The sequence below is a fragment of the Heloderma suspectum genome, chromosome 15 (genome assembly GCF_057233095.1).
Source record: "Heloderma suspectum isolate Gila_16-S chromosome 15, 16-S_ref, whole genome shotgun sequence".
Lineage (NCBI taxonomy): Eukaryota > Metazoa > Chordata > Lepidosauria > Squamata > Helodermatidae > Heloderma > Heloderma suspectum.
In genome coordinates, this window is record NC_139472.1 from 24,087,401 (window position 1) to 24,113,234 (window position 25,834).

General features: G+C 49.7%; 1 protein-coding gene across 4 annotated transcripts in view; it reads left to right on the forward strand.

Annotated features, from left to right (window-relative positions):
- The first annotated feature begins 2,674 nt into the window (after nt 1–2,674).
- The window catches only part of LOC146335497 (uncharacterized), a 57,418-nt gene continuing 34,258 nt past the window's right edge, over nt 2,675–25,834 (forward strand). Inside the window, exons 1-3 of one of the 4 annotated variants that reach the window (XR_014786082.1) lie at nt 2,675–2,907; nt 6,174–6,272; nt 6,737–7,276. Coding sequence is in view for 1 of the 4 variants with exons in the window: in XM_084822342.1 (XP_084678468.1) it covers nt 6,241–6,272; nt 16,948–17,150 (235 nt within the window). In the remaining 3 variants the exon portion in view is untranslated. Of the gene's footprint in view, nt 2,908–6,173; nt 6,273–6,736; nt 7,277–16,947; nt 17,151–18,258; nt 19,063–25,834 lie in introns of those variants that run through there. The other 3 variants (XR_014786083.1, XM_084822342.1, XR_014786081.1) reach the window with 3 other exon arrangements.

Sequence of the window (25,834 nt, forward strand, 5' to 3'; positions counted from 1 at the left end):
CTAGGAGATGAGGGGGGGGAAAAACCCAGAAACAGTAATCAGATTTCTTTTTCCAGCTGCAAAAGCATGTAAAAGGATTCTCTCTGCTTAAATTCTCTGCTTAAACTTGTATTGTCTCTTCTTTAGCTCATATATGTACCATATATTTTAATTCTTATATCCTCATATATTATCATATCATATATATGAGAATATATATTAAGATATTGTTCACATATCTATTGCATCATATACTATAGTCTGTGTATTTTAATTTAGCATATTACATTTTTAATCTTGGTGATTTTAAAGTAATTTATTTTAGTCCAAACATTGTAATTTATCTTATGTTAAACTTGACTGTTTTTGGTGTGACTTTGTTCTTTGAATGTGTCTGTGACTATATAATAGACTTTGATTGGGTTTGATTTCCTTCCCTACTTTATGAACAAGCCCTGAAAATGACACCCACGTCTTCTTTACAAATGGTGATGGCTCATTTCCTGCTGCATCTGTCATAGAGGAAAAGCACCTCTAGGAAGCGCTGAAGGAGCTTGCGGTCTTTGAGAATTCCTGGAGAACAGGTGAGGTGCCAGAAGGCTGGAGAAGGGAAATGTTGTCCCCATCAGCAAGAAAAGGTAGATCCAGGTGTGCTGGAGGACCAGTCACCCCGACGTGAATGTCAGGAAACATTACAGAACAGATCATTAAGAGGTCATTCTGTGATAGAAAATACTGCATTGATTACTAGGACAACATGGCTTTGTTAGGAATAAGACCAGCTTTATCTCCCTTTTTGACAGAGTTACTAGCTTGGTCGATCATTGGACTTCTGTGGGTATTGTATATCTTGATTTCAGCAAAGCACCTGACAAAGTTTCTCATGATAACCTTGTTCACAAGACGGTAAAATGTGGGTTGGATGCTGCTACTGTTATGCGGATCTGCAGCTGGTGGAGCAGCTGTGCTCGTGGAGTGCCGGTTAATGGCTCGCAGCCTCCTGGAGGGAAGTCTTGAGTGGCGTGCCGCAGGGCCCTGTGCAGTTCACCATTTCTATCGATGCCCTGGATGAGGGTGTAGAGGGGTTGCTTACCAGATCTGCAGATGACACAAAGCTAGGAAGGACAGCCAACACCACAGAAGACAGGATCAAGATCAAAAGGATCCAGACAGGGTGGAACACAACTCTTAACATGAAATTCAGCTGAGACAAGTCTTGCATTTAGGTACAAACAAATGAAAGGCACAAGTTTAGGATGGGGGAGACCTGGCTTGGCAGCAGGACACGTGAAAAGGACCTAGGTGCTTTAGTAGATCGCAAGCTCAATATGAGCCAGCAGTGCAATACAGCATCAAAGAAAGCAAATGCAGTCTTGGACTACATTAACAGAAGCAGAGAGTCACGGGAAGTACTAGTTCTGCTCTATTCTGCATTAGTCAAGTTGCATTTGGAGTCCAGTTCTGGGTGCCCCATTTTAACTGGAGCACATCTACAAAAAAGCAACCAGGATGGTGAGGAATCTGGAAACAAAGTCCTATGAGGAACGGGTGAAAGAGCTGGGTACATTTAGCCTGGAGAAGACTAAGGGGAGTCATGAGAGCTGTCTTCAAGTATCTGAAAGGTATGTAGAAGACGGAACAGACTTGATCTCTGTTGCTCCTGAGGGTAAGACTAGAACCAATGGGTGGAAATTACGGGGAAGTAGATTTTGGCCAAACATTAGAAGTATCTTCCTACCAATGAGAACTGTTCAACAGTGGAACAGACCCTGCCTCGGGAGGTGACAGGTCCTTTCCTTTGTGGGAGGTATTTAAGCAGAGGCTGGATGGCCACCTGTCAGGGATGCTGTAGCTGCAGCCTGCAGTGCAGAGCCTGCAACGAGGAGGGGGTTGGACCAGATGATCTTCAAGTCCCCTTCCAATGATTTTTTGATTCTATGACTCATCTGCTCGATTCAAAACCAAATGCTTTTCATCCCAACATCTGGGGCTTCCATTTGCAGTATGGAGGAGTAGATCTGTGGTCTACTATACCCCCCGCCCCCCCACCCCGCAATCAACAGGGAACTTGTTTTCTCTAAAATGCCATACCTTCTGCCATCTCCATGAAACTCACACAGCTTTAGTTAAGAAAGAATAGAATTAAAAAGTTATATGCCCATAATTGTCATCATGCTGATGGACTATAGCTGAGAAATTTCTGGTTTCTATGCACCTCTCGCACTGTATCTTTATTATTTTTTAAACTATACCCCAGAAGGGACTCGCGCTGCCTGAAAATGTAACAATTTCGTACATCAATATTAAGCCATCACATTAAACAGTCATCAAACATGAAATAAATCTAATTCATACGCCCAGTGGAACAACAAATAAAAATGTCCTCGTTCCCGGCTTGCTGAGGGCACAGTCCTACGGCCGCTAGACTTCCCCGGGAACTGCCGCCCCGCCTCGGGGAGATCTGAGCCGCGCCGCCGAGGCAGCCGGAATCGGCCACCCCGCGGCAGACGCAGGGCGGCCGGAGCACAGAGGAGACCGCCCGCGCTCCGCCTGCCCCGCGCTGGATGCTCGGCCACCTCCGGCGCGCGGAGGCGGCCGCCCACCCCCGGAGGCCTGAGCCCGAAATGTGCAGGCCCCCATTCACCCCGTGCGGCTGCGCCCGCCCTCCTCGGGCGTCGGGCGTGCAGACGGGGCTGCGATGCGGGGCGGGACTGCCGCAACGCTGGCCGACACCGGAGGCGCTGTGGCCCCCCGAGCGGCGGCGTCGCTATTCTCCCGAGCCGCGGCGGCAGGGAGGCGGGCGGCTTCCTCCCGCTCGCTGCCCAGATGCCTGCAAGGCCCGGGGAGAGCGCCGAGGCCGCGCTCGCCTTCCCTCGCTCGGCGGGACGCCGCCTTGAACGGGTCTCGAAGACCCTTCCGGGCCTCCTCGTGAGTCACGAGCTGCTCCGAGAAATGACCGGAGAGCCGCTGGTTTACGGAGGCGGGCGCGGGGCGGCGCGGGGCGCGAGCGGGCCAGCGGCCGTTCCGGGGCCGCCCAAGAAGCGGGGCGCTCGGCCGCGTGCCGGCCTCTCACGGCCAAGCTCGCGAACGTCGTGACCGCCGGCTCCCAGACCCCTGGGGCGGCCGGCCGGCCCTGCCTGCACCCGGCGGGGCGGAGGTGCCGCGGCGGGGCGCGGCTCCCCTGTCTCGCAGCGGCGGGCCTCGCCCCCCGCGGCTCCGGCGCCCGCCGCCGCGTTTTCCCAGCCTAGCCGGGCGTCAGCTGCGGCGGCGGCCGTCGGGAGGGCGGCCGCGCAGTTTCTGGGCGCGCGCGAGCCGGCGGACACGGGCCGGCGGGGGAGCCGGGAGTTCCGCGGCGGAGCGGGCAGGGAGCCGGCGCCTCGGCGAGGCTGCGCCGGCGAGGGGCTGCCGCAGCGCGCCGCGCCCCGGCGCCCGCCTCCCGCCGCGCCCCGGCGCCCGCCTCCCGCCGCGCTTCGGCCGCCCGCGCGCGGCGGCGGCTGTTTTCTGCGTCGCCCCTGCTCGGACCCGCGGCCCAGGAGAGGCGGCCGGGGGCCGCTGGAGGGGCGTTCCGAGCCCGCGAGCGGCGCGCCGCCCTCTCGAGCGGGCTCCGCGGGCGCCCCTTCGGCGGGGCCGGGCGGGGGCGGCTCGCCGCGGCGCGCGGCTCGGCCTGGACGGCGCAGGGGCGCCCGCTCGGAGAGGGCCTCCGCCGCCCGAGCCCTGCCCGAAAGCGGGGCCGCCTGCTCCCGTCTTAGACGCAGGCCCGCCGGGGCGCGCCAGCCCGTCCGGCAGGCGGAGGCTGCGAGGGTGCCCGGCTAGGCCGGCAGGCGCGGTCCGGGCTTCGTCGCACGTCCGGCGAGCCCGGCAGCGGCGTGGCAGCCCCCGGCCACCAGCAGGCCGGGTGGGGGGCTCCCGGCCACTCGCCTTCACCCCACCAGGCCGGCGGGCGCCTCCGCCCCGGCCTCCTGCGCCTCCCCAGGAGGGCGTGCCAGGCATGGCGGGAGCGCAACGTTGCGGTGCCCCGGGGCGCAATCCTGTGCATGTTTGGTCAGGAAAATGGCCTGCAGAAGTGGTGGGACGCTTTTCTGCCTAAACATGCATGGGGTCGCACCCCAGAGCCCGCGCTGGCCCCTTCCTTCCCTCCCGCATGGGTTCCTTCACCCCCACTGGCGCCCCTCGGCCCTGGCCGTCTTCTGTTCATCTGGCCCGTTCCTGGAGTCTTGGCCTTCCTCACTCTCCCTTGCGCCCATCTCTCAGACCCGGGACTTCATGGTCTTGCGGCGCTGCCTTGGCAGGGCAGTGTGGCCTTACCTCAGTTGTGATGCACACAACTCATGCTCCTCTATCTCTCCCTCCCTCCCGCCCCCAGTCTTCCATGCTTTAAAGTGGCTTCTCCATTCCTGATATGGTAGAACAACAACAAAAGTTTGCCAGCATTGATTAAAACACAAACTCTGAGCATGTGCAGTTTTGCACGTCAAGCTCACTCCACTCATACCAGCACTACGGGGATAAAATGGCGTTTGCACCTGCAGCCCTTATCCCCTCCCTGCTCTCAGGGCGGTCGTGGCGAGGCACCTCTGTGGGCGGCTGCCCCCACCCCGGCCTTCCAGTCCAAGGAGCTAGGCGGCCGCACAGCTTCAGCGTGGGTGCCTACAAGTGAGGAAGTGGGCCTCTGGGGCAGTGGCGGAAGGGCCTGGGCACCCTCGGTGTGGGGGTGCGTGAAAGAGTAGCAGAGAGAAAGAGAAAATGGGCAGGGGTGTGGGGTGGGATTGTACGGAAGGGAAAAGGGGAAGGGAGTCTGCTGGGATGGTGGAAGGGAGGAAGAAAGTGGAGAACAAACCAATGTGGGTGGAGCAAACGGAGACTCACTAGACGGAATTCGTCAAACCGCAGACTTGCCTGTTCGTCTATTCTTCTAACCTTTGTAATGCTGCTGATCTTGCTTGCTTTCAAAATAGTAACTGCACAGTTTTTAAATCTCTACGTTTACATTATAGTGAACAAACATGTTGTAGTGATTGCTGGTTTTTAAGATCCCATAATGGGGCAGAACACGATTTCAAATTACTGCAATCACATTCTGAAAAGTATAACAGTGTGCAGCCTTTTTGCGTTAAAAAAAACTCCACAAGGGTTCCCAGCAAGTGTTCATTCACCAAACGAGACACGGGAATGATTTTCACTCTATCCCCTGCCCCCCACTACCTATGTACACCCATATAGGGGATGGACATGTGTGAAATGGGTGCTGGACTGATGAAGTAATTCAAGTGTAGCATGATTATATTGCAGTCTCCAGTGTTCAAAGTGCTTCATATACATTTTCACAGAAATCCTTTAAGGAAATGCAAATTCTGCTACACTAAAGGCTGGATTCTGCAACTTGCATAACTTAGAGGCTGCTGCTGGTGTTGGGAAAAGAATTATTTAGTCCTCCAAGCCAGGCTCTCTGTGGCTTTTCTTTGATTATTGCCTCCATGTGACAAGTTTTTGACTGAACAGGCAACATTTCTTCCTTTGCCTGGACTAATTCAGTGTTGAATTAACATGTGAAAGCACATGTCTGAGGCATGGTGAGGAACTTCCTGTTAACAGGAGTCAGAGTCAAATCCTCGGGATGTCTGCATATCTTAAAACAAGTCGGTCCATCAAGCCAGGGCCGGCCCTACCGCTAGGCACAGGGAGGCAGCAACTGAGGACCGCAAATCCTTAGTTTTAAAATCGATTATTCGTATATTTTTACTGCTGGGGAGGGGGAAAAGGGTTTGTGGGGTGGTCTGTCTCAGATGCCAAAGTAACCTGGCTGGCCTTGGGTACTCTGCACCTTGACCTGGGGGTGGCGAGTGGGCATTTGCTCCTCTGCCTCAGGGGGCACAATGCCTTGGGCAGCGTAATGTCTGTTCTGGCAACCCTGCTTAGCGTCTCAAGCAGGGACGGTCATTGTTAGCACGTGCGCCCTGAGATTCTTTTAGCTAAGGGTGCTGGGCATTGAACCTGGGACCTCCTGCATGTCAAGCAGGTGAGCAATGGGGTCTTCCTTCAGGCTGCATAGACTGGGAGATGTGCTAAAAGTGAAAGGCCAGAAAAGGCCCTGGCAAAGTTACTTTAGTTTAAAGCAGAGTAATTCAATCTATTATTGTTGCAAGACTTGAGCTTTGGCAACTTAGCGAGTGTATTATTTACATTGCCTTCCCCAGAGATAACAGTAAACTGTGAAAGAGGCAGCTGTATGAAATCCTGTCCCTCCCCGCCCCCATGAAATGAATGCCTTCAACTCTCAGAAGTGCCCTGATCAGGTAAGAGAACTTAACGGATGCAAGGGCATGGAACATCCCTGTGTGTGTGTGTGTGCGCTTTATTCTTTGTGCAGGGTGACATTAGTTTGCTGCATGTGGTTTTTAAGCAGCTAATGCAAGCTTTTTCTGGGAAACAATGATTCCAGCACATTTTGTTGGGTAAAATGTCAAATGAAACACAATATTGTGCACCTGTCGCCATGACATAGTCTAACCCATTCAAGATGTGATGCCTAATTAGCTCCTAATTAAAAATAATCAAGTTTCCTCATATTCACTCTGCTCATGTGTTCTGTGGCTCGTGCCAAAAATTGCGATCAGGGAGGCGCCAGTGGTGGAAGCGCCAACATCCCACGGACTGAGTGTTGCACGGGAAGAGCCCGCCTGCTCTCCTGTGGCCACCAAATGGCGTGTGAAACTCTCGGGGCTTTCTTGACACTGATGGCATCTTCTTTCCATGGCAGAGTGGCTTCTTAATGCTGTCCTTGAAAGAACTCCAGAACGTCAGTGCAGGCGATTGCCACACAATCTAAAAGGGCTGACGTCACAAATGCTGGCTCCCTGGGCAGAGGCCCTTGTCTGTGCTGACCAGCCTCATCCAGGGGGACTCATCACGGTATTTAGGAGGTTGCCCATTATTCTGAGTGTGGCCCTTAAGGAGTTGGTTGCTCCGATTAGGGCTGCTGAGAATGTATTTTAAGTTTTACTTAATATAGTTTTGATTGTATTTAGGGCATTGTACATGAGCCACCTTGAAACACCACTGGGGACAGAACAGTGGGATTTACATTTATTTATTTATTTATTCATTTTATTATGTATGTATTTATTTTGACATAGATTTACCCTTGGAAATGGAAAGACGGGCCCTTTGTGAATGGGGAAATAAGGGGGTCTTTTGCCCTTCCCCCTTCTGTGCATCAGGCATTTGAGCTTAAGTAGAATGCCAGCACTGGAGCCAATAAATTATATAAATCTGCATGAAGCTAAAGTTCTGTAGAACTAAATATTGTTGTTGTTGTTATTATTTTATTCCATTTATAACCCACCTATATACGAATACTCTAGGTGGCTTTGTGCTTTGATACTGTGTTTTGAATACTAAGAAAATGCAATTTCTTGCAACAGATCTGCACATTTGAGTAAAACATGTGTGACAAAAATGAGAAGCAAGTGCACAATAACTCTTTCTCCAGAGAGTACCTTTCAGAGGAACTTGCAGTTATAACTTCCACTGAAAGAAATAAGCACTGAGAGCTCAGCAAGTCAACCAACCAGTCTGTTCAGGTGTCTCATGCAATCTCCATGCCAGGTGAGACCTGAGTATAAGGCCAGAAAGAGAGCGAGCAAGATGAGGATGAGATCTGAAAACACCTTCCACTCCCTGCCAGTGTGACAAGGTGTTCCTGCCAGTGTGACAAGGTGTTCAAGCGTCAGAAAAAATATGATTCAACAGAGCACGGAAACAGCATATCATTAATGCAGTGGAAGGCTGGGTGTACATTTGGCTCAGAACAAGGAGGGGGCAAGCTGTTTCATATGCATCTGCAGAATAGATCTCATTTAAAACATAAAAAAGCCAAGAGGGCTGTGCTGGTCCAATGATTTAAAAAAATCCACAATCCACAGTCGGACAAAAGTTTTATTAGGACTAACCAGAATTCCACAAAAATGTGCAAAACTTGGGGGGCAGGGGGAATTGGTCAGAAATGGTGGCCGTAAGGCCACATCTGGCCAAAGTTTTGGACTTTTCTGTTTCTTCCCTAGCCCCTGCTTTTTGTATCGTCTAACCTGAGGAAGACTTCTGAAGAACCTGAAAGCTTGCACATCTTTGTGGAATTTGGTTGGTTGCCATAAAATCATTGCCTAACTGTGGATTTTGGATAATTTAAAACAGTGACTCCTGACCTGTTGTCGTGGAGCCACACTGCTCCCTGGGACACTGTTAGGACCATGATGGAAATATAGAATAAAAATGGCGGGGGGGAATCCAAGGCACCCACTCCCCCCAAATCCTCTGGCATGTTCTTTGAAGTGCTAGCCACCCTTCACTTGACTGCAATCCCCAGGATTCTTTGTGGGAAGAATTGGAGTCAGCTGACACAAATTTAAACCCTAGATATGCCTTTAAAACGCAGTGAAGTAAGGTGATGCAGCGAGCGGCACTCCAAGGCATCCCCCCGCTCACCACACACATTGGCAGTAACACAGCCATGGTGTCAGGAACAGCAAGGCCATGTCATGACATGGATTTGTCAAAAACAAGTCCTGCCAGACAAATCTGATCTCATTTTTTGATCAAGTCACCTCCCTTGTAGACCGTGGGAATGCTGTAGACATCATATACCTCGACTTCAGCAAAGCTTTCGACAAAGTGCCCCATGATATCCTGATGAGCAAACTAGCTCGAAGTGGGCTAGATGAAACAACGATCCAGTGGATCCACAGTTGGCTACAGAATCGGACTCAAAGAGTGCTTATCAATGGGACCTTCTCAAGCTGGGGAGAGGTAACGAGTGGGGTACCGCAGGGCTCAGTCCTGGGCCCAGTGCTCTTCAATATTTTTATTAATGACTTGGAGGAGGAGGTGCAGGGAATGCTGATCAAATTTGCAGATGACACAAAATTGGGAGGGATAGCTAATACTTTGGAAGACAGAAACAAAATTCAAAGTGATCTGGATAGACTGGAGTGCTGGGCAGAAAACAACAGAATGGCATTTAATAGGGACAAATGCCAAGTTCTGCACCTAGGAAAAAGAAACCAAATGCACAGTTACAAGATGGGGGATACGTGGCTCAACCACACTACGAGCGAGAAGGATCTTGGAATTGTCGTCGATCACAAGCTGAATATGAGCCAACAATGTGATGTGGCTGCAAAAAAGGCAAATGCTATTTTGGGCTGCATTCATAGAAGCATCGCTTCCAAATCCCGGGAAGTACTAGTTCCCCTCTACTCAGCACTGGTTAGGCCTCATCTGGAGTACTGTGTCCAGTTCTGGGCACCACACTTTAAGAAGGATGCAGACAAGCTGGAGAGGGTTCAAAGGAGGGCAACAAAGATGATCAGGGGACTGGAAACAAAGCCCTATGAAGAGAGACTGAAAGAACTGGGCATGTTTAGCCTTGAGAAGAGAAGACTGAGGGGAGATATGATAGCGCTCTTCAAGTACTTGAAAGGTTGTCACAGAGAAGAAGGCCAGGATCTCTTCTTGATCATCCCAGAGTGCAGGACACGGAATAATGGGCTCAAGTTACAGGAAGCCAGATTCCGACTGAACATCAGGAAAAACTTCCTGAGTGTCAGAGCAATACGGCAATGGAACCAATTACCTGGGGAGGTGGTGGGCTCTCCCACACTGGAGGCCTTCAAGACGAGGCTGGACAGCCATTTGTCAGGGATGCTCTGACTTGGATTCCTGCATTGAGCAGGGGGTTGGACTCGATGGCCTTGTAGGCCCCTTCCAACCCTACTATTCTATGATTCTATGATTCTATGTTTTTGCACTACAGGCAGGCAAGGCCATTGTGAAGCGGCGACAGCTCAGAATCTTCTGCTGAGTGTTCTCAGCTAGCAGTTAGGCGATAGCTGGGAATCTGTCCGAGTCACTGAATGAGAGGAACCAATTGGATCTGGAAGGAGAGTGCGAAGAAATAGCAGTTGACGCTTCTCGCAGAACTTTCACAAACTAACAAAGCAGCAAATGGGTTGGTTTTCTCTACCCTATAATTAAGCAGCAACTGGTTCCCTCCCCCCGCTCCAACACACGCTTTGTGCTCCTCGACACCCTCCGTGGTCTTTTATGCTAACATACTAAAATTATTCAGATTTTAAGTTTTAATTAAAGAGTTAAAGATTTCCTAGCGTTTCTTGGAGCTTAAGCATCAAAACCCTCCAGGATCTCAAGACTGAGCTGTGTCATGGAATGCCTGTATCCAGTTCAGTGGGGCCAGCTAAGCAATGGTGCCTGTCGGAACGGGCAGCGCTGCCTGGAGGGGCCAGTGGTCAGACGCTCAGTACAAAGCAGCTTTGTGGGGTCTGTCCTGTTGTGGAAAGGACCGGGAGTGGCGTGGGACCTGGACCGGACACATCCACAGAAGGTGGAAGGCTGACCATAGAGTCGTAGAACAGCAGGGCTGGAAGGGGCCTGCAAGGCCGTCGAGTCCAACCCCTGCTCAGTGCAGGAATCCAGGTCAGAGCATCCCTGGCAGGTGGCTGTCCAGCCTCGTCTTGAACGCCTCCAGTGTGGGAGAGCCCACCACCTCCCCAGGTAATTGGTTCCATTGTCATATTGCTCTTACAGTCAGGACGTTTTTCCTGATGTTCAGCCGGAATCTGGCTTCCTGTCACTTGAGCCCATGATTCCGTGTCCTGCACTCTGGGATGATCAAGAAGAGATCCTGGCCTTCCTCTCTGGGACAACCTTTCAAGTACTTGAAGAGCGCTATCCTATCTCCCCTCAGTCTTCTCAAGGCTAAACATGCCCAGTTCTTTCAGTCCCTCTTCATAGGGCTTTGTTTCCAGTCCCCTGATCATCTTCGTTGCCCTCCTCTGAACCCTCTCCAGCTTGTCTGCATCCTTCTTAAAGTGCGGTGCCCAGAACTGGACACAGTTGGAACTGGACATCATGGGGCACTGTGTTGAAAGCTTTGCTGAAGCCAAGGCATGTGATGTCTACAGCATTCCCACAGTCCACAAGGGAGGTTACTTGATCAAAAAATGAGATCAGATTTGTCTGGCAGGATTTGTTCTTGACAAATCCATGTTGGCTTCGAGTAATCACTGCATTGTTTTCAAGGTGCTTCCAGATGGATTGCTTTATCATCTGCTCCAGAACTGTCCCAGGGATTGATGTCAGACTGACTGGTCTGTAGTTCCCAGGTTCCTCCTTTTTACCTTTTTTGAAGACAGGGACAACATTAGCCCTCCTCCAGTCATCTGGCACATCCCCCGTCCTCCATGATTTCTCAAAGAGAATAGACAGTGGTTCTGAGAGTTCCTCTGCCAGTTCCTTTATGACTCTAGGATGCAGTTCATCTGGCCCTGGAGATTTAAACTCATTCAAAGTAATTAGGTGTTCCTTGACCATATGCCTATCGATCTCAAGCTGCAATCCTGCCCCTTCAGCCTGTACTTCACCTTTGCCATGGGGGTCATAGATCCTCTTTTGGGAGAAGACTGAGCCAAAGTAGGAATTGAGCACCTCTGCCTTTGTCATCCGTTACCATTTTGCCATCCTTATTTAATAGCTGAACCGTCATTTCTTTCCTCTGCCTTTTACTATGCACGTAGCTGAAGAAAGCCTTTTTGTTGCTTTTAGCCTCCCTCACTAACCTCAGCTCGTTCTCAGCTTTAGCCTTCCTGATGCCATCCCTGCAATTCTGTGCTACCTGCCTGTACTCTTCCTTTGTCGCTTGGTCTTCCTTCTTTCCACTTCCTACGTTTGTCCTTTTTTGTTTTCAGGTCATCTCTAAGCTTTTTGTGAAGCCACATTGGCTTCTTCTGTTGTCTTCCGCCTTTTCTTCTTGTTGGAATGGTTTGTAATTGTGCCTTGAGAATTTCCTTTTTTAAAACCTCCCACCCATCTTGGACTCCTTTTCTTGTTAGCATCGCTTGCCATGGGACCTTACTGATCATTTTTCTGAGTTTATTAAAATCAGCTTTCCTAAAATCCAGGGTATGCGTTTGACTATACTCGGCTTTTGCTTCCCTTAGAACCAAGAACATGGTCGCTTTCCCTCAGAGTTCCTGTAACTGCTACTTTATCCACTAAGTCATCTCTGTTGGTCAGGATCAAGTCAAGGATAGCCGATCCTCTAGTTCCTTCCTCTACTTTCTGTAGGAGGAAGTGATCCGCCACACAAGTCAGGAATTTCCTGGAGGGGCCATGTTTTGCAGAATTTGTCTCCCAACAAATATCGGGGAAATTGAAGTCCCCCGTTACTACTACATCATGCTTCCTTAAAACATTGGCTATTTGCTTTTCAAAAGTTTCATCCTCGTCTTCTCCTTGATTGGGTGGCCGGTAGTAGACCCTGACCACCAGGTTCCTTTTATTCTTTGCTCCATTTATTTTGATCCAGATGCTCTCAATGGGGCTTCCAAGCTCCTCCTCCTGTATTTCTGTGCAGAGATACGTATTTTTCACATACAGTGCAACCCCACCCCCCTTTCCCCCTGTTCCCCCTGTTCTTTTGAACAAGTTATAGCCTTCAATTGCTGTATTCCAGTCATGAGAGTCATCCCACCGAGTCTGTTATACCTATCAAGTCATAATTTCCCTCTTGTATTAAGAGTTCAAGTTCGTTCTGTTTGTTTCCCATACTCTGGGCATTAGTATATAGACGTTGAAGACCATGTGCTTCATGGTCTGGCTTTCTTCCTACATGTTTCTGAAGACTATTATTGGGCGCTATCAGAGCTGTTGTCTCCGCTGCAGTGCATGCGCCTACGTCCATTGTTACCCCCAACTTTACATCTCCCTTCCCCGTAGGATTCAGTTTAAAGCCCTGCTGATGAAGTTCTTCAAGCTGTGGCCAAACACATTCTTCCCATCCTTTGTGAGGTGCAACCCATCCCTTGCCAACAGCCCGTCTTCCAGGAAGTATAGCCCGTGGTCCTAGAATCCAAATCTCTCTCCTCAGCACCTCCTTCGTAGCCAGTCATTTACCCAGAGTATTTTTTGTTCCTTTTCTGTCCCTCTTCTAACTACTGGAAGTATGGATGAGAAAACTATCTGGGCCCCAAAATTCTTGAGTTTCCCCCTCACATGTCCTCTGTACAGCCCATGTCCTGCACATGTCCTCTGATCGCACATGTCCTCTGTCCAGCCCAATGCAGTAAGTGCTCTGAGTTGTCTTGGAGACACTTGGCTGGCCGGAAAATGGCATCCCTTTGCTCCAGCCATAGCTCTTGGCCAGGGCAGCGTGCTGCTGCTGCTGGGCAGGAAGTGATTCAAGCCACGCTATGGCTTTCCTGCTTTTGCAACGTATGAGTCATTCTAGTACTCCTGCCTCCCCTCCCAACGTTTGTCCTTCCTTTTTCTTTGGAGGAGAGGACACAGGAAGCTCAGCAGCTCAGGGAGGCCACCCCCGTTCAGCCAGTGTTGTCTGCGCTGACAGGCAGAGGGTCTCTGGGGCCTCAGGCAGAGAGAGGCTGATGCTGCCCGTGAATCGGAGGTGCAAGTCTGACCTCGCCAAAGCAGGTGCCCTTTGCCTCCCTCAGAGTTTCAGGGGCTCCTACAAAAGGACTCTGTGTGGTTGTGGAGCTGGTAATGTTGAAGCAGTACTGAAAGGTGAAGCAAGCCAGAAATCGCAGGGACTGCAGCTCCAACTGCTCAGAATAATAAAAACGACAGGACAAGTTTGCGTTTGGCATCCCTTGAGACCACTTGCCTGTTGTTGTTTTTATTGAGTGCCCCATGGCCATGCATCCAAGGCCCTTCTAGGAATAAACATGGGAAATTTCTGAGGAGAACAACAACATCCTTATTTTCCACATGTGGGAGGGGCTTTTTTTGTAGAGAAAAGCAAGAAAATATGCCCCCCCCCCCGGGTAGTTTGAAGTGGTACATCTAGCAAGTGTAGCACCATGTGACTGCCGATTGTATAGCTCGGGTCTAAGGTTTTGTCCTTAGAAGGCCTTTGAGTAGGAGAGATGGTATCATATGGTACCTCTGTGTTTAGGTCTGCAGGGGAAATATCAGCTTCAGGAGGGGAACCAGGAAATTGGCATCCTTCCACAGCAGTAGCATGGTCCTGATATAAATTGTTCCCCTCTCATGCCTCTGCCTTTGCCATTCAAGCTGTCTTTCAGCAATGGCTGTAACAGAAGGTGAGATGGGAAGCAGGGCCACTCCATGGGCTTGGCTGAGACCCCAGTTCTTTTTGCCTCCTCTGTCCTTGAACTGTTTTACAGTTCCATTATAAGGACTTCGACGCTTCAAGACTTAGTGCCCGAGTTTGCTTTTTCCTCCTCTCTCCCAGTCTCTTTTCCTTTTGTGTCATGCCTTTTAGACTGTAAGCCTGAGGGCAAGGACTGTCTGATTAGTGATTTTCATAAGCCACCCAGGAAGCCTTTTGGGCTGAAGAGCAAGCTAAAAACTGTAAATGACTGCAGAAGATCCAGCAGCAGATCTCTGGCCATCTTGCTTAGTTTGTCCCTTGGGAGCAGAGGTGACCAAGGGGATAAGTCCTTTGTCAGAACTTCTGCTGCTATTGCACCGCTAAAGAGACCCTTGCCTGCATTTTGGCTCCTGCTAGAGCAGAGGTAGTCAACTTTTTGCCCCTGAGGGCTGCTTATGGCTATGGGTGATGGGTCAGGCAACGGCACACACATACAGCCAGACATCCTTCCCTCCCCACATCTCAGCTTGCAGAGAAATCGTGGCTGGGGTGGGAGCAGGTGGGGCCCCTGTGTTGGGCCACATAGGAGGTCTCCAAGTGCCACAGGTGGCCCATTTGTGGGCTGGAGTGGCTGGGTGGTTGCTGGCCCTGCTTGCACCCTGGCTCAGCTCAAGCAATGGCCCCTTCTAAAAATGGCCCCTACAGAAAAAGCCTAGCTCAGTTCAAGCGATGGCCCCTTCTAAAAATGAGTTGCCAGCAGGCTGGCTCTTGAGCAAGTGTTCCGTGCATCTGCTTTGCCTGGGTCTCCCCCCGTCCCTGCAAATGGAAAGGGCCGTGCCTGACCGCAGGAACTGGATGCTGACAATTATGTCATCTTCTTTCCTGGGCTGTTCAGCAGCCACAGACTTGCTCACGCTCTCCTGGGCAAACAGCTTCTGCCCCATTCCTTGAGGTTTCATCATGCAAACCATGCAGGAGGACCAGTGATGTAATGTTCTGGAAAAGTCACCTTTGACACATGGGCAAAAAACGTGTCAGGTTGTGTTTTTGTGTTGTTTTTTAAAATTTCACTTAAACAAATATTCCGATATCTGTCATCAGTTCAAACCTAATCTTTGCTCCAGGTTAGAAAGCAGGTCACAAAGAGGTTCTGTTTGCATTGTGTTATGAAATGTGTGTGGATTTCTTGCAGAGTTTACATTCAGCACCACGTTGCAGGAGGCTACCTGGCTGGGCTGCTGAACACCAGCCCAACCAGGCCTGGTTCTGATGTGAAACTCCTTTTGATGGAGTTGATGGCCTCGCAAAGGGAGACAGAAATGAATCTCTGCAGAAATGCATTAATTTGGAAAACATGGAAATGACCCTCTTAAATTTGGCTCATTGTGCGGACTTCCGGCATGGTCTGGTTTTCCTTTGCGGTTGCCCCATATTAGCGCAGATTACAGCAGCAGCCACCTGGACAGCCTTCTGAATGAAAACTCTGCTGCTCCTTCAGTGCTTCGGTGCATCTGTCCTGGAGGAAGGAGAACCCTGATTTTTATTGCATAAAAATCCTTTTCTGCTCCAACCCACTCAGAACTGGACACAGTACTCCAGATGAGGCCTAACCAGTGCTGAGTAGAGGGGAACTAGTACTTCCCAGGATTTGGAAGCTATGCTTCTATTAATGCAGCCCAAAAGAGCATTGGCCTTTTTTGCAGCCACATCACATTGTTGGCTTGTATTCAGCTTGTGATCGACAACAATGCCAAGATCCTTCTCGCTTGTGTTGTTGAGCCACGTATCCCCCATCTTGTAACTGTGCATTTGGTTTGTTGTTCCTAGGTGCAGAACTGGGCATTTATCCCTATTCAATTCCATTCTGTTGTTTTCTGCCCAGAATGAAATTTAATAGGGATAAATGCCCTATGTTGGGGAAAGGAGTGGCAGCCACTGCATTGTTCCTCCTGGGCCCTCTGGCTTTTCCCCTCAGTTGGAGGGCAGCGCTGTGTCCCCTAAGCTGCCTGTCTGGGCCCCCTATACCCACCTCCTGCCTCAGGTGTGGCGGAGGGCTCTTATCACATCTCCACGCTGAAGTGAGTTTCCGCTGCCTGCCAAGTCAGCTTCTGCACATGGACTGGGGAGGGAGTGCCTGTTGTTCTTTGCCTCGGGCAACAAAATGACTTTGGCCAGGACTACTGGCGTCTTCTGCATACAAAGAAGGTGCTCCAGCCCTAACCTGTGACACCTCCTCTGTGCAGCTGCAATGGCAGACAGATCTAGGGTCCGATTATGAAGCCTAGCCCCTTGCCCAAGGCAGGAGGCCAGAGTCAGAGCACCCTCAATGGGTGTCTGTCCTGCCTCGGCTTCAAGACCTCCAAATGAATCTGGATGCATTTTACAGGAACCAAGTTCCTCCCTCTCCTCCCTCCTTCCCTCCCTCCTTCTGGCTTCCTGGCAATCCCACAGGACAGAGATTGCATCTCATAATATTTATAACTCACACTAGTAAGTAGGTAATGCAACTGGTGATTCATTCTTAGTCTGTGCAGGACACTTAATATATATTAAACCACACGTTGACAACTGCTGTGATTGTATCACAACACAATTTTGTTAAAGTATAAAATTGCGGGGCTTGAGATGAAATTGCAGGATGGACATTTTTTTGTTTCACACTTTATCCCATATGATTGCTAAATGGAAGATGTTTAATTAGCCTTAAGTTAAGGTCATGATTCTGGGCAGGAATTATTTCACATCTTTGGAGTGGAATAGATGTGGAGTTGGCTATTATGTATAAGCTTTCTAACAAAAATCTTACCCTGCATTATTGCTTCCATAAGCTTACAAACCATGAGGCTGGAGGAAACACCCAGGGTGGTGCAAACTCGGTGCTATCACAAAAGGAGCAGAGAGGACCATTTGCAGAGGGCACTTTCCTGTGAGGAGCACATGCAGGGCCTTGGGAAGACGGTGGGGCGTCAGTTATGCTGCCATATGGGACCAGGAGGAGCACCTCAGGTCGTTCCCCTGGAGTTTTGCTCAGGTACAGAAACGTGATGAGATTTGTCGCAGCCCTTGTGACAGGAGGAGGAAGGGAGGGTGCAGCCAGCTAGCGGCCAGGCGTTCAGGCCTCTCTCTCGGTTTCTCGGGAGGCGGCTCAGTCAAGGGGCTCAGCGAATGTAGAAACAAAATGCCACACACCTGAAAATGGTCAAAATTCAACTTAAAACCCTTTGAAACTGTCCCAGCTTTTTTCAACATTTTATTGACGTTTGAATACAGTTTAATGTAATGGAAAAACAACAACAGGAGGAGAGTGTCTTAAGATCAAGCCATCTACGCTATATTGTGCATTTTATGCACAATAAAAATGCCCAACATTTTGTGAATGGCAACTGTTAAGATATTTATCACTTCCTGTACTTTCAGCATTTCAGTTCTCTCTGACAACACAGTTTACATTCCTCCCCCTCCCCAGCATGTGTATATAAATCTGTCAATTTGAGGTTAATACTACATGCATCTGATGGAGCCGACCATGTCCATGAAAGCTGAAGACAAAATAAATTCGTTAGTTTTTAAGATGTCACAAGATTCTTTGTTGTTTCTGGACAATAAAAGTAATCAAAGTGCAATTCTGGCAGAAAAACACATCAGGTAAGAGAGAAGAAACATAGGTAAGACTTTCTTTCTAAAAGGATGGATGTCACAGAGGGGGATGAAAGCTGGAAACCCCTGGAAATAAAAGGAAGCCAGATTTCTAAAGAGAGATCTTGCACAGTTGCTCCCTTTGCCAGCCTGCTTTGCTTTGCCAACTTTTCAGACAGCGCTGGTCGCCAGTCTTGCTATTTCCATCTTGGCGCTCTCAAGAGGAACAAAACAACGTCCTTATGGATGAGCCATTTATGAGTCTCCTTGAATGTGGACGGCAGTGCTAGGGTTGGAATTGGAGCCGCTAGTCTGTTGTGTTATGTCACAACTGATTCCAAAAACTTGTGCCAAAATATTTTACAGCATCACAAGACCACCACATATGATTCAGAGACAGCCCTGCCCTGGCTTACGCCCCCTTCCCCAAACATAAGGGAGATAATTATTAAAATCATAAAAACTGCACAGGAGTCTAATGTCCATCTATGTATTAATTTCAGATGGCTCAATAATTGCAGCTGAGGCAGTTCTTCATGGCTCTTCAGACCCCAAGATAGAGAGCTTTTCTGCACAAGGCTGTTAATTATCTACTTTTGGTTTCGTCATAGAATTGAGATGTGAGCCCTGCTCACATAACCTCTCTGCTACATAACCTCTAGCTGGAGCTGTGCTATAGCGGAATAGCAACACCCCCCCCCCTCCGGCCAGTAGAAGCAGCACTACAAGAAATAATACCCCATTTTTCCCATTCTAAAAACCCCTGAGAAAGTGCTCTGAAAAAACAAGTGAAACTGGTGGATCACAATATGGTCTAAAGAACCCATAAACAACTGTGAGCAAGGAATCTGTGAGCAAGGAATCTCAAGCACACCGTCCATCCCTCCTGTGGAACCGCTCAGAAGCCCTGCTTGCACCTGGTGGCCGCCCATCAGTTTAAAAGCGGGGGGGGGGTAAGCAGGTGTGCTGCAGGCAGTGCCCCACTCGCACATGGCAGCCCGGTGGCTCTTAAGCTGAACCAGGCCAGAAACATCAGGGACGGACTTCCTATGCTGTTCCCAACAGGTTACAGTTGCCACAAGAATCTGAAACTGTGTGTTCTAACAGTTGACTGAGAACAAAAGTTCAAAAATAACTTTTTGTCTGCTGAGTGCTTAATAATTTGGACACAAATGTTCTTATCTGGATTTTCTGAAGCCAGTTAACCAGATGGTCTTGTAAAAATTCAGAAATTTTGGACTCGGGCAAGGGCTTGCCTTTCTCAAACAACTTTCATTCTATAAATGCAGCATGTTTTCTACTCTTTGAACTGTTTGTGTTTATCTGGTCCAGATCTGTGATAATGATCAAGGAATGGGGGTAAGGGTGATGGACGAACCTTTTGGCCCAAATCTCCAGACATAGCAGCTCTCAGAAACAGCTTGTTGTTAGCTTGTGTTTCAGCTAATTTAACCAACCAGGATGCCAGGAACGGCCTGGCTGTGGAAACAGCTCGGTTGAGACCCAGGAGGCTGGGTGCTCATTCTGGACCTGAGACTTTATTATGCTTCTTTTCAGTAAAAAAAAAAAAAAAGAAGAAGAGAGAGACAGAGATCCATATAAATCAGCTTTCTGCAATTGGGTTTTCTCCAGATGTATTGGACTACAACCTCCTTCACCCCAGCAAGCATCACCATGGGTCAGGCTAGCTTGGGATAATGGGGTTGTAATCCAAGACATCTGGAAGGGGCCCAGTTGGGGAAGGCTGCTATGAATGGTTCCATTCTTGAGAAAAGACAAAGGTTTTGAAAGGAGACACTTACAAAAGCATTTGTATCTTGATAATGAATAATGAAGATTATTAATTTAAAATAATCTCAGGCATCTTAATTTCCAGGGGGGAATTTTGAGACCAAAGTTAGATTATGGGAATATACATTTCCACCTTTCCAAGCCATCTCAAGTGAGGAGCCCATATTGACCATAGTATTGCCCTGGGCTGCCTGGCGGGGCAGGGCCTGGGGCGTGCTGTTTTGCAGTGGTTCTGATCCTTTCTGTTGCTCTCAATCCCAAGGAGGCACTTGAAACTCTTGAATGCTGCCTGGGTTCGATAATGGGCTGGATGAACGTTTATAAGATGAGGTTAAATCCAGGCAACACAGAAGTGTTGGTCAGTAGAAAGTGTGACTCAGGGATTGGGGTTCCACATATTGTGGAATGGGCTGCACTCCCCCAAGGGATCAGGGCCTGGGTGTCCCTTGATCCTATGCTGTCCCTGGAGCTTCTGGTGGTGGCAGTGGCAAGGGAGTGTGTGTGTGCGTGTGTGTGCGTGCGCGTGTGCGCGCGCACAATTGCAGCTGGTATGCTAGCTGGGACCATTCCTGAATTGGTCTGACTTGGCAACATAGCTATCCATGCCTTGGTTACATCATGCTTAGACTATTGCAATGTGGTCTGCATGGGGCTACCCCTGAAGACTGTTTGGAAGCTTCAATTGGTGCAAAATCTGAAACCAGTGGATGGTATCAGGATCATACTACACCTGTCTTGAGGTCCTACACTGGTTGCCAATTGCTTTCTAGGCAGAATTCAAGGTGTTGGTCTTAACCTTAAAAGCCCTAACCAGCTTAGGAACTGGCTGTCTAATGGACCGCCTGTCTCACTATGAACCTGCCTGAATGTTGCGGTCTGCGGGAGAGGCCCTTTTGAGGGCATTGTTACCTGCAGAGGCCTGTTTGTCGGTCATGCGTGAAAGGGCTTCCTCCTGTGTTGCCCCCAAACCATGGCATGCGCTCCCTCAAGGACTACGATGGGCCCCCCTCTCTTGGCCTTTAGAAGAAGACACATCTTCCCCATTTAGGGTGCAGTCCTGCTGAGATAGGCGGTCGCCTCCACCATCCTCTGAATACAGGGAGGGGGGGATTCTTTCCATCCTCTGGCCGCCCCTTACATCTTCTAAGTCTTCCTTAGATGCCTGATTTCAGGCGTTGAAGTGCGGCTTCGGGGAGGAGTGGGAATGGGGCTGGAGACCGCCTAGGAAGCTGTCTAGGACAGCTTCCATGGTCTCCTCCCCTCCCCACCCCTGGGAAGGCCCCTTTTCGCCCTGTCCGTGCTCCGTGTTACGAGTGTGGACAGGCATGGAGGGCAGCTGCATGTTTTCTCTGTCCTGGCTACGAGCTGGGAAACTGAAGAATCCTCTCCCCCCCAGATGCTGCCTAGGGGATGTGGGATTGCGCTTAGCCTTTTTAGATTATGTAGTTTTAATGTTTTACAGTTTTTAATGTTCTTTTTATGGTTGTAAGGTTTTATTGTTTTACCTTGCTGTTCACTGCGTTGATGGCGCATTGAACGGCTTTTGTGCAACTTCGGCGTACTTCCATAGAAGCGTCTCATGGAACGGTGGAAGCAGCAGCTCCTTCCTTCCCAAACCTCATCGCCTTTTCAAGGTCCAGTGAGGAGGGCAGCGGAGAGCGGTGCTGGAGTCACCAGCAGTGCAGCAGGCACTGGTGGGGCAGGCCAGGCAGGCCAGGCATGCCCCCGCCCCGTGCTGGCCATGCGAGGTGGCAAGGGCACGAATATGTGGCGACACCAGCAGGGAGCAGCTTCCGCAGAGGCCAGCAGGCACAGGGCGCTCCTTGCAGCAGGTTTCCATACCTCTCCGATGATCTCGCCTTCTGCCTGATGCTTGTCATCTTTATTTTTATACCTTTCCCCATATATTTTTCAAGTCTGCGCTTGTTCCTCTGACAGGAGTATTTTCACGTGGCTGCCGGACGCTTCGGAAAACTTCTCCAGCTTATTTGTAACTCCACATTTATTTATAACTTGCTCTCTCGGAAATATAACTTGCTAGAGAAAAGAAGACTAGACTAAACAAAACCAGACTAAACACATGGGAATGTGGCCTGACCCTGGTCCGCCTCTTGGACGGATGCAGCTTTCCTGGAAGGAATTCTTTGCAAAGGCAAACACAGAGAGTGCGGAGCAGAAGTGGGGAGGAGGGAGGCAGCGGCAGGGCGGAGGGGGAGTGAGCAACGCGGGCTCTGCTATGGTAACCTGCATAGGGAGGGTGGAGGGAGACATGCCGGGTGGGGCTTGGCGGGCACCAAGGGAGCAGGCCCCGCTGCTGCCTCTGCTGTGGGAGGAGTGCTTTGCAGGGGTTCTGCGCCCCTGGCGTTGGGGTGTCCGGTGCAGCATCTGAGCAGGGCACACACCTGGGCCAGGCCACAAGTGCGGCCACCCCGCTGCGTGTCTGCTGTGATAGGGCATGCAAGCAGGGCCCAAGGATCATGGGGTGTGTGGTCAGTACAAACTTCCAGCATGGCCCCACTCCCACACACACACACACAATTCCATCTCATACATTCCAGGGTGTGCGCAGGACAATAGGTGCACAGATACAGGGAAATACATATAACAACAAAAATATGGAACAATAAGACAAAACATCAATATCATAATAGAAAACAAGAACAGAAATTAAAAACAATAAAAAGGGCAGTCCAGAACACAAAATTTAAACAGTTTCCAGCAGAGCTAGAACACTAACAGCAATCTTATGCTGGTCTACCTAGAAGTAAGGCCCATTGAGTCAGTGGGGCATACTCCCAGGTAAGTGTGGTGGTGGTGGTGATGATTAACATTTCTATACCGCCCCATAGCTGAAGCTCTCTGGGTGGTTTACAGAAGTTAAAATGTTAACTACAATATAAAAAGTTTAAAAGCCATTTTCATAAAAGCACACAGACAATATACACAAACAACTTATAACTACAAACAACTTTGAACTGTCAGTCTTAATTAAAGACACATCCAGGACCGATTAAAACTCATCAAGTGCTGCTGAATGCCTGGGAAAAGAGAGAGGTCTTCACCTGGCTCTGAAAAGATAATAATGTTGGTGCCAGGCAGACCTCATTGGGGAGCTTGTTCCACAGATGGGGGGCCACCGCTGAGAAGGCCCTCTCCCTCATTGCCACCTTCTGAGCTTCCCTTGGGGGAGGCATTCAGAGGAGGGTCTTAGACGCTGAATGCAGAGTATGGGTAGGTTCATTTGGGGAGAGGTGTGTCAGGTACGTATTGCAGTCCCAAGCCGTGTAGGGCTTTATAGGTCAAAACCAGCACCTTGAATTGAGCTCAGAAGGATATAGGCAGCCAGTGCAAGCGGGCCAGAGTTGGTCTTACATGTTCAGACTTTCCAGTCCTAGTTATCAATCTGGCCACTGCATTTTGCATGAGCTGCAGCTTCCAAACTGTCTTCAAAGGCAGCCCCACATAGAGCGCATTGCAGTAATCTAATTTGGAGCTTACCAGAGCATAGATAACTGAAGCCAGGTTATCCCTGTCCAGGTAGGGGCGTAGCTGGGCCACCAACTGAAGCTGGTAGAAGGCACCCTGAGGCACTGAGGCTACTTGAGCCTTAAGTGACAAAGATGGGTCCAGGAGGACCCCCAAGCTATGAACCTGCTCCTTCAGGGGGAGTGCAAGGTTGAACACCCTCCACCAGCAGAACGACCCACCAACAGTGTCTCAATCTTGTCTGGAATGAGCTTCAGTTTATTAGCCCTCATCCAGTCCATTGTTGCAGGCAGGCACTGATTCAGCACATCCATAGCCCCCCCCTGAAGAAGATGAAATGGAGAAATAGAGCGGTGTGTCACCAGCAAACTGATGATGGTGCATTCCAGATGCTGGCACTCAACGGTTGCATGTAGATGTTAAACAGCATGGGGGACAAAACTGACCCCTGTGGAACCCACATTGGAGAATCCACGGGGCCGAGCAGTGCTCCAAAAGCACCAACTTCTGGAGCCGACCCCCAAGTAGCGAAATCACTGCAATGCAGTGCTTCCCACTCCCAACTCAGAGAGCCGTCCCAGAAGGCTACCATGGTCAATGGTATCGAAAGCCACTGAGAAATCAAGGAGAATCAACAGGTTCACACTCCCCTGTCTTTCTCCCAACAAAAGTCATCGTACAGGGCAACCAAGGCTGTTTCCATGCCAACCCCCTGCCTGAACCCTGATTGAAATGGATCCAGATAATCCGTCTCATCCAAGAGTGACTGGAGCTAGTTAGCAACCACTCGCTCAAGGACCTTGCCCAGGAATGGAACATTTGCTACCGGCTTAAAATTATTAAGGTTTTCTGGGTTTAGGGAGGATTTCTTCACTCCCTCTTGCAAGGAGTCATTAATCACCTCCCTAGCCCCGCTGGCTGTTCCCTCCCTTCCAGTTGTTATAAGCCAAGCGGGGCAAGGATCCAGTGTGGAAGTGGTTGCACGAACCTGTCCAAGCACCTTGTCCATGTCCTCGAGCTGCACCAACTGAAATTCATCCCAGAGTTCACATCCAAGAGTGAACACAGCATGGATGTGGAATAAGGAGATGGTATGTCTCTGCTTCCCCTTAACAGGAGCAGCCAGGTGGCTCTTATGATCTCATCTGTGAATCACAGCTGCCTCCTGGTTTTATTTTAAGTGTTCTGGAACACCACAGAAGTGTCCTTCGTGGTCACCATGTCATACCTGACGTGGGGAGTTTGCTGCACCTGGGCGGCGGCGGCGAGGCTGAAATCTTTATGGAACAGGGCATTGCGCACCTGTTGCACTCCACTCTCCACGCCCTCTCAGAGAGGAAAATCCCCCTTCTCCTCTGTCTGACGAGGCCGGGAGCCAGGTGAACAAGGAGCCAAGCCAGTGGCTGCATTGTGCTTGTTGCCGCTGGGCAAGCTGGCCCTCTTTGCAGCAGGCCAACCAACACAGAGGACAAAACAAAGGAGCTGGCAAGTCCCAGCAGGTCACTGCTTTCTCACCAGTGTAGTGGTGCGACTGATGAGCCTTCTCGTTTTCTGTTTTTTCACTTGAAAATAAAAATTTTCAAAGGCAAATCCCTTCATGGATCCCACACAGTTCATTATTGCCTTATATCGAGTCGGACCATAGCTCTACCTGGCCCAGAACTGTGCAGAGCAGGCGGTAGGAGCTCTCCAAGGTTTCAGGCAGGATTCTTTCCCTGGATATTGTGAGAGCAATGCAGGACCAGGAACAGGGACTGTGCCAACAGAGTAAAAAGGCAAACGTCTGAGCAGTATATGGGATGTGTAGGATGTGATGGCACTTTAATCCCTTGGACTCAAACCGTTTCAGACTTTAATGCTTGTGTGCTTGCTGTGCTTGTATTACGGATTAAATTGGCCTGCTAGAGAGTACCAGGACTCCAGCACAACTAATTGAGCAATTTCAGGCTACAATCCTATACACACTTACCTGGGAGTAAGTCCAATTGAATTATATGGGACTGACTTCTGAGTAGACATGTATAGGACTGTGCTGTAAGTTTGGAAGTGATGGAGGAGGAGGAGGAGGAGGAGGAGGGAATACACCTAACTGGATTTCTTACTCATCATCTTTATATTACTTATTATGTAACCCAAAACAGTGAAGGATTTGCAGAGCTCAACACAAAGTTGCTGCCTGCTGCTGGAAGAGTTGAGGGCTGATCTATATTCTAAAAACATACACATGACACAGCCTTTGTAAGGCCTCCTTTTAAGAATGCATGGAAGTAAGGTGAGAAGAGGACTCACATGACTGAATGTTTCCTCATGCCAAAAAAACCTCCTGCCTGCAGAAAGCTAGCCTAATGGGGAGAAAAAAAATGCCACAGATTATATTAAGCACAGCATTTCCCTTTTTTATGATGCTAATATTGTCAATTGACAATGGCCTTATAGGCCCCTTCCAACCCTACTATTATATGATTCAATAATATTTTCAATACAATGGAAAGATATTAAATAGCTGGGGATTTTTATATACATACTTGGTGTGTGCATGAGGGCACAACCATCATTATGGGTTGGGGTTGGTCTGAGTGACCTTTCAGGGGTCCCTTACAGCCCACTGCCTATGACTGCGAAGAGATTCAGGTAGGGATGTCAGAGAATTTCGCCACGAATCTCGGGGAGGCCGAATGCCAGCACATTCGGCCCCCCGAAATCGGTGGTGGAACGGTCTGCCCCCCCCCCCCGGGATGGGACTTACCTTGGGCGAATCTTCCTGGCGGTGGCGGCTGCAGCGGTGGTTCGGCAGCGGCGGCT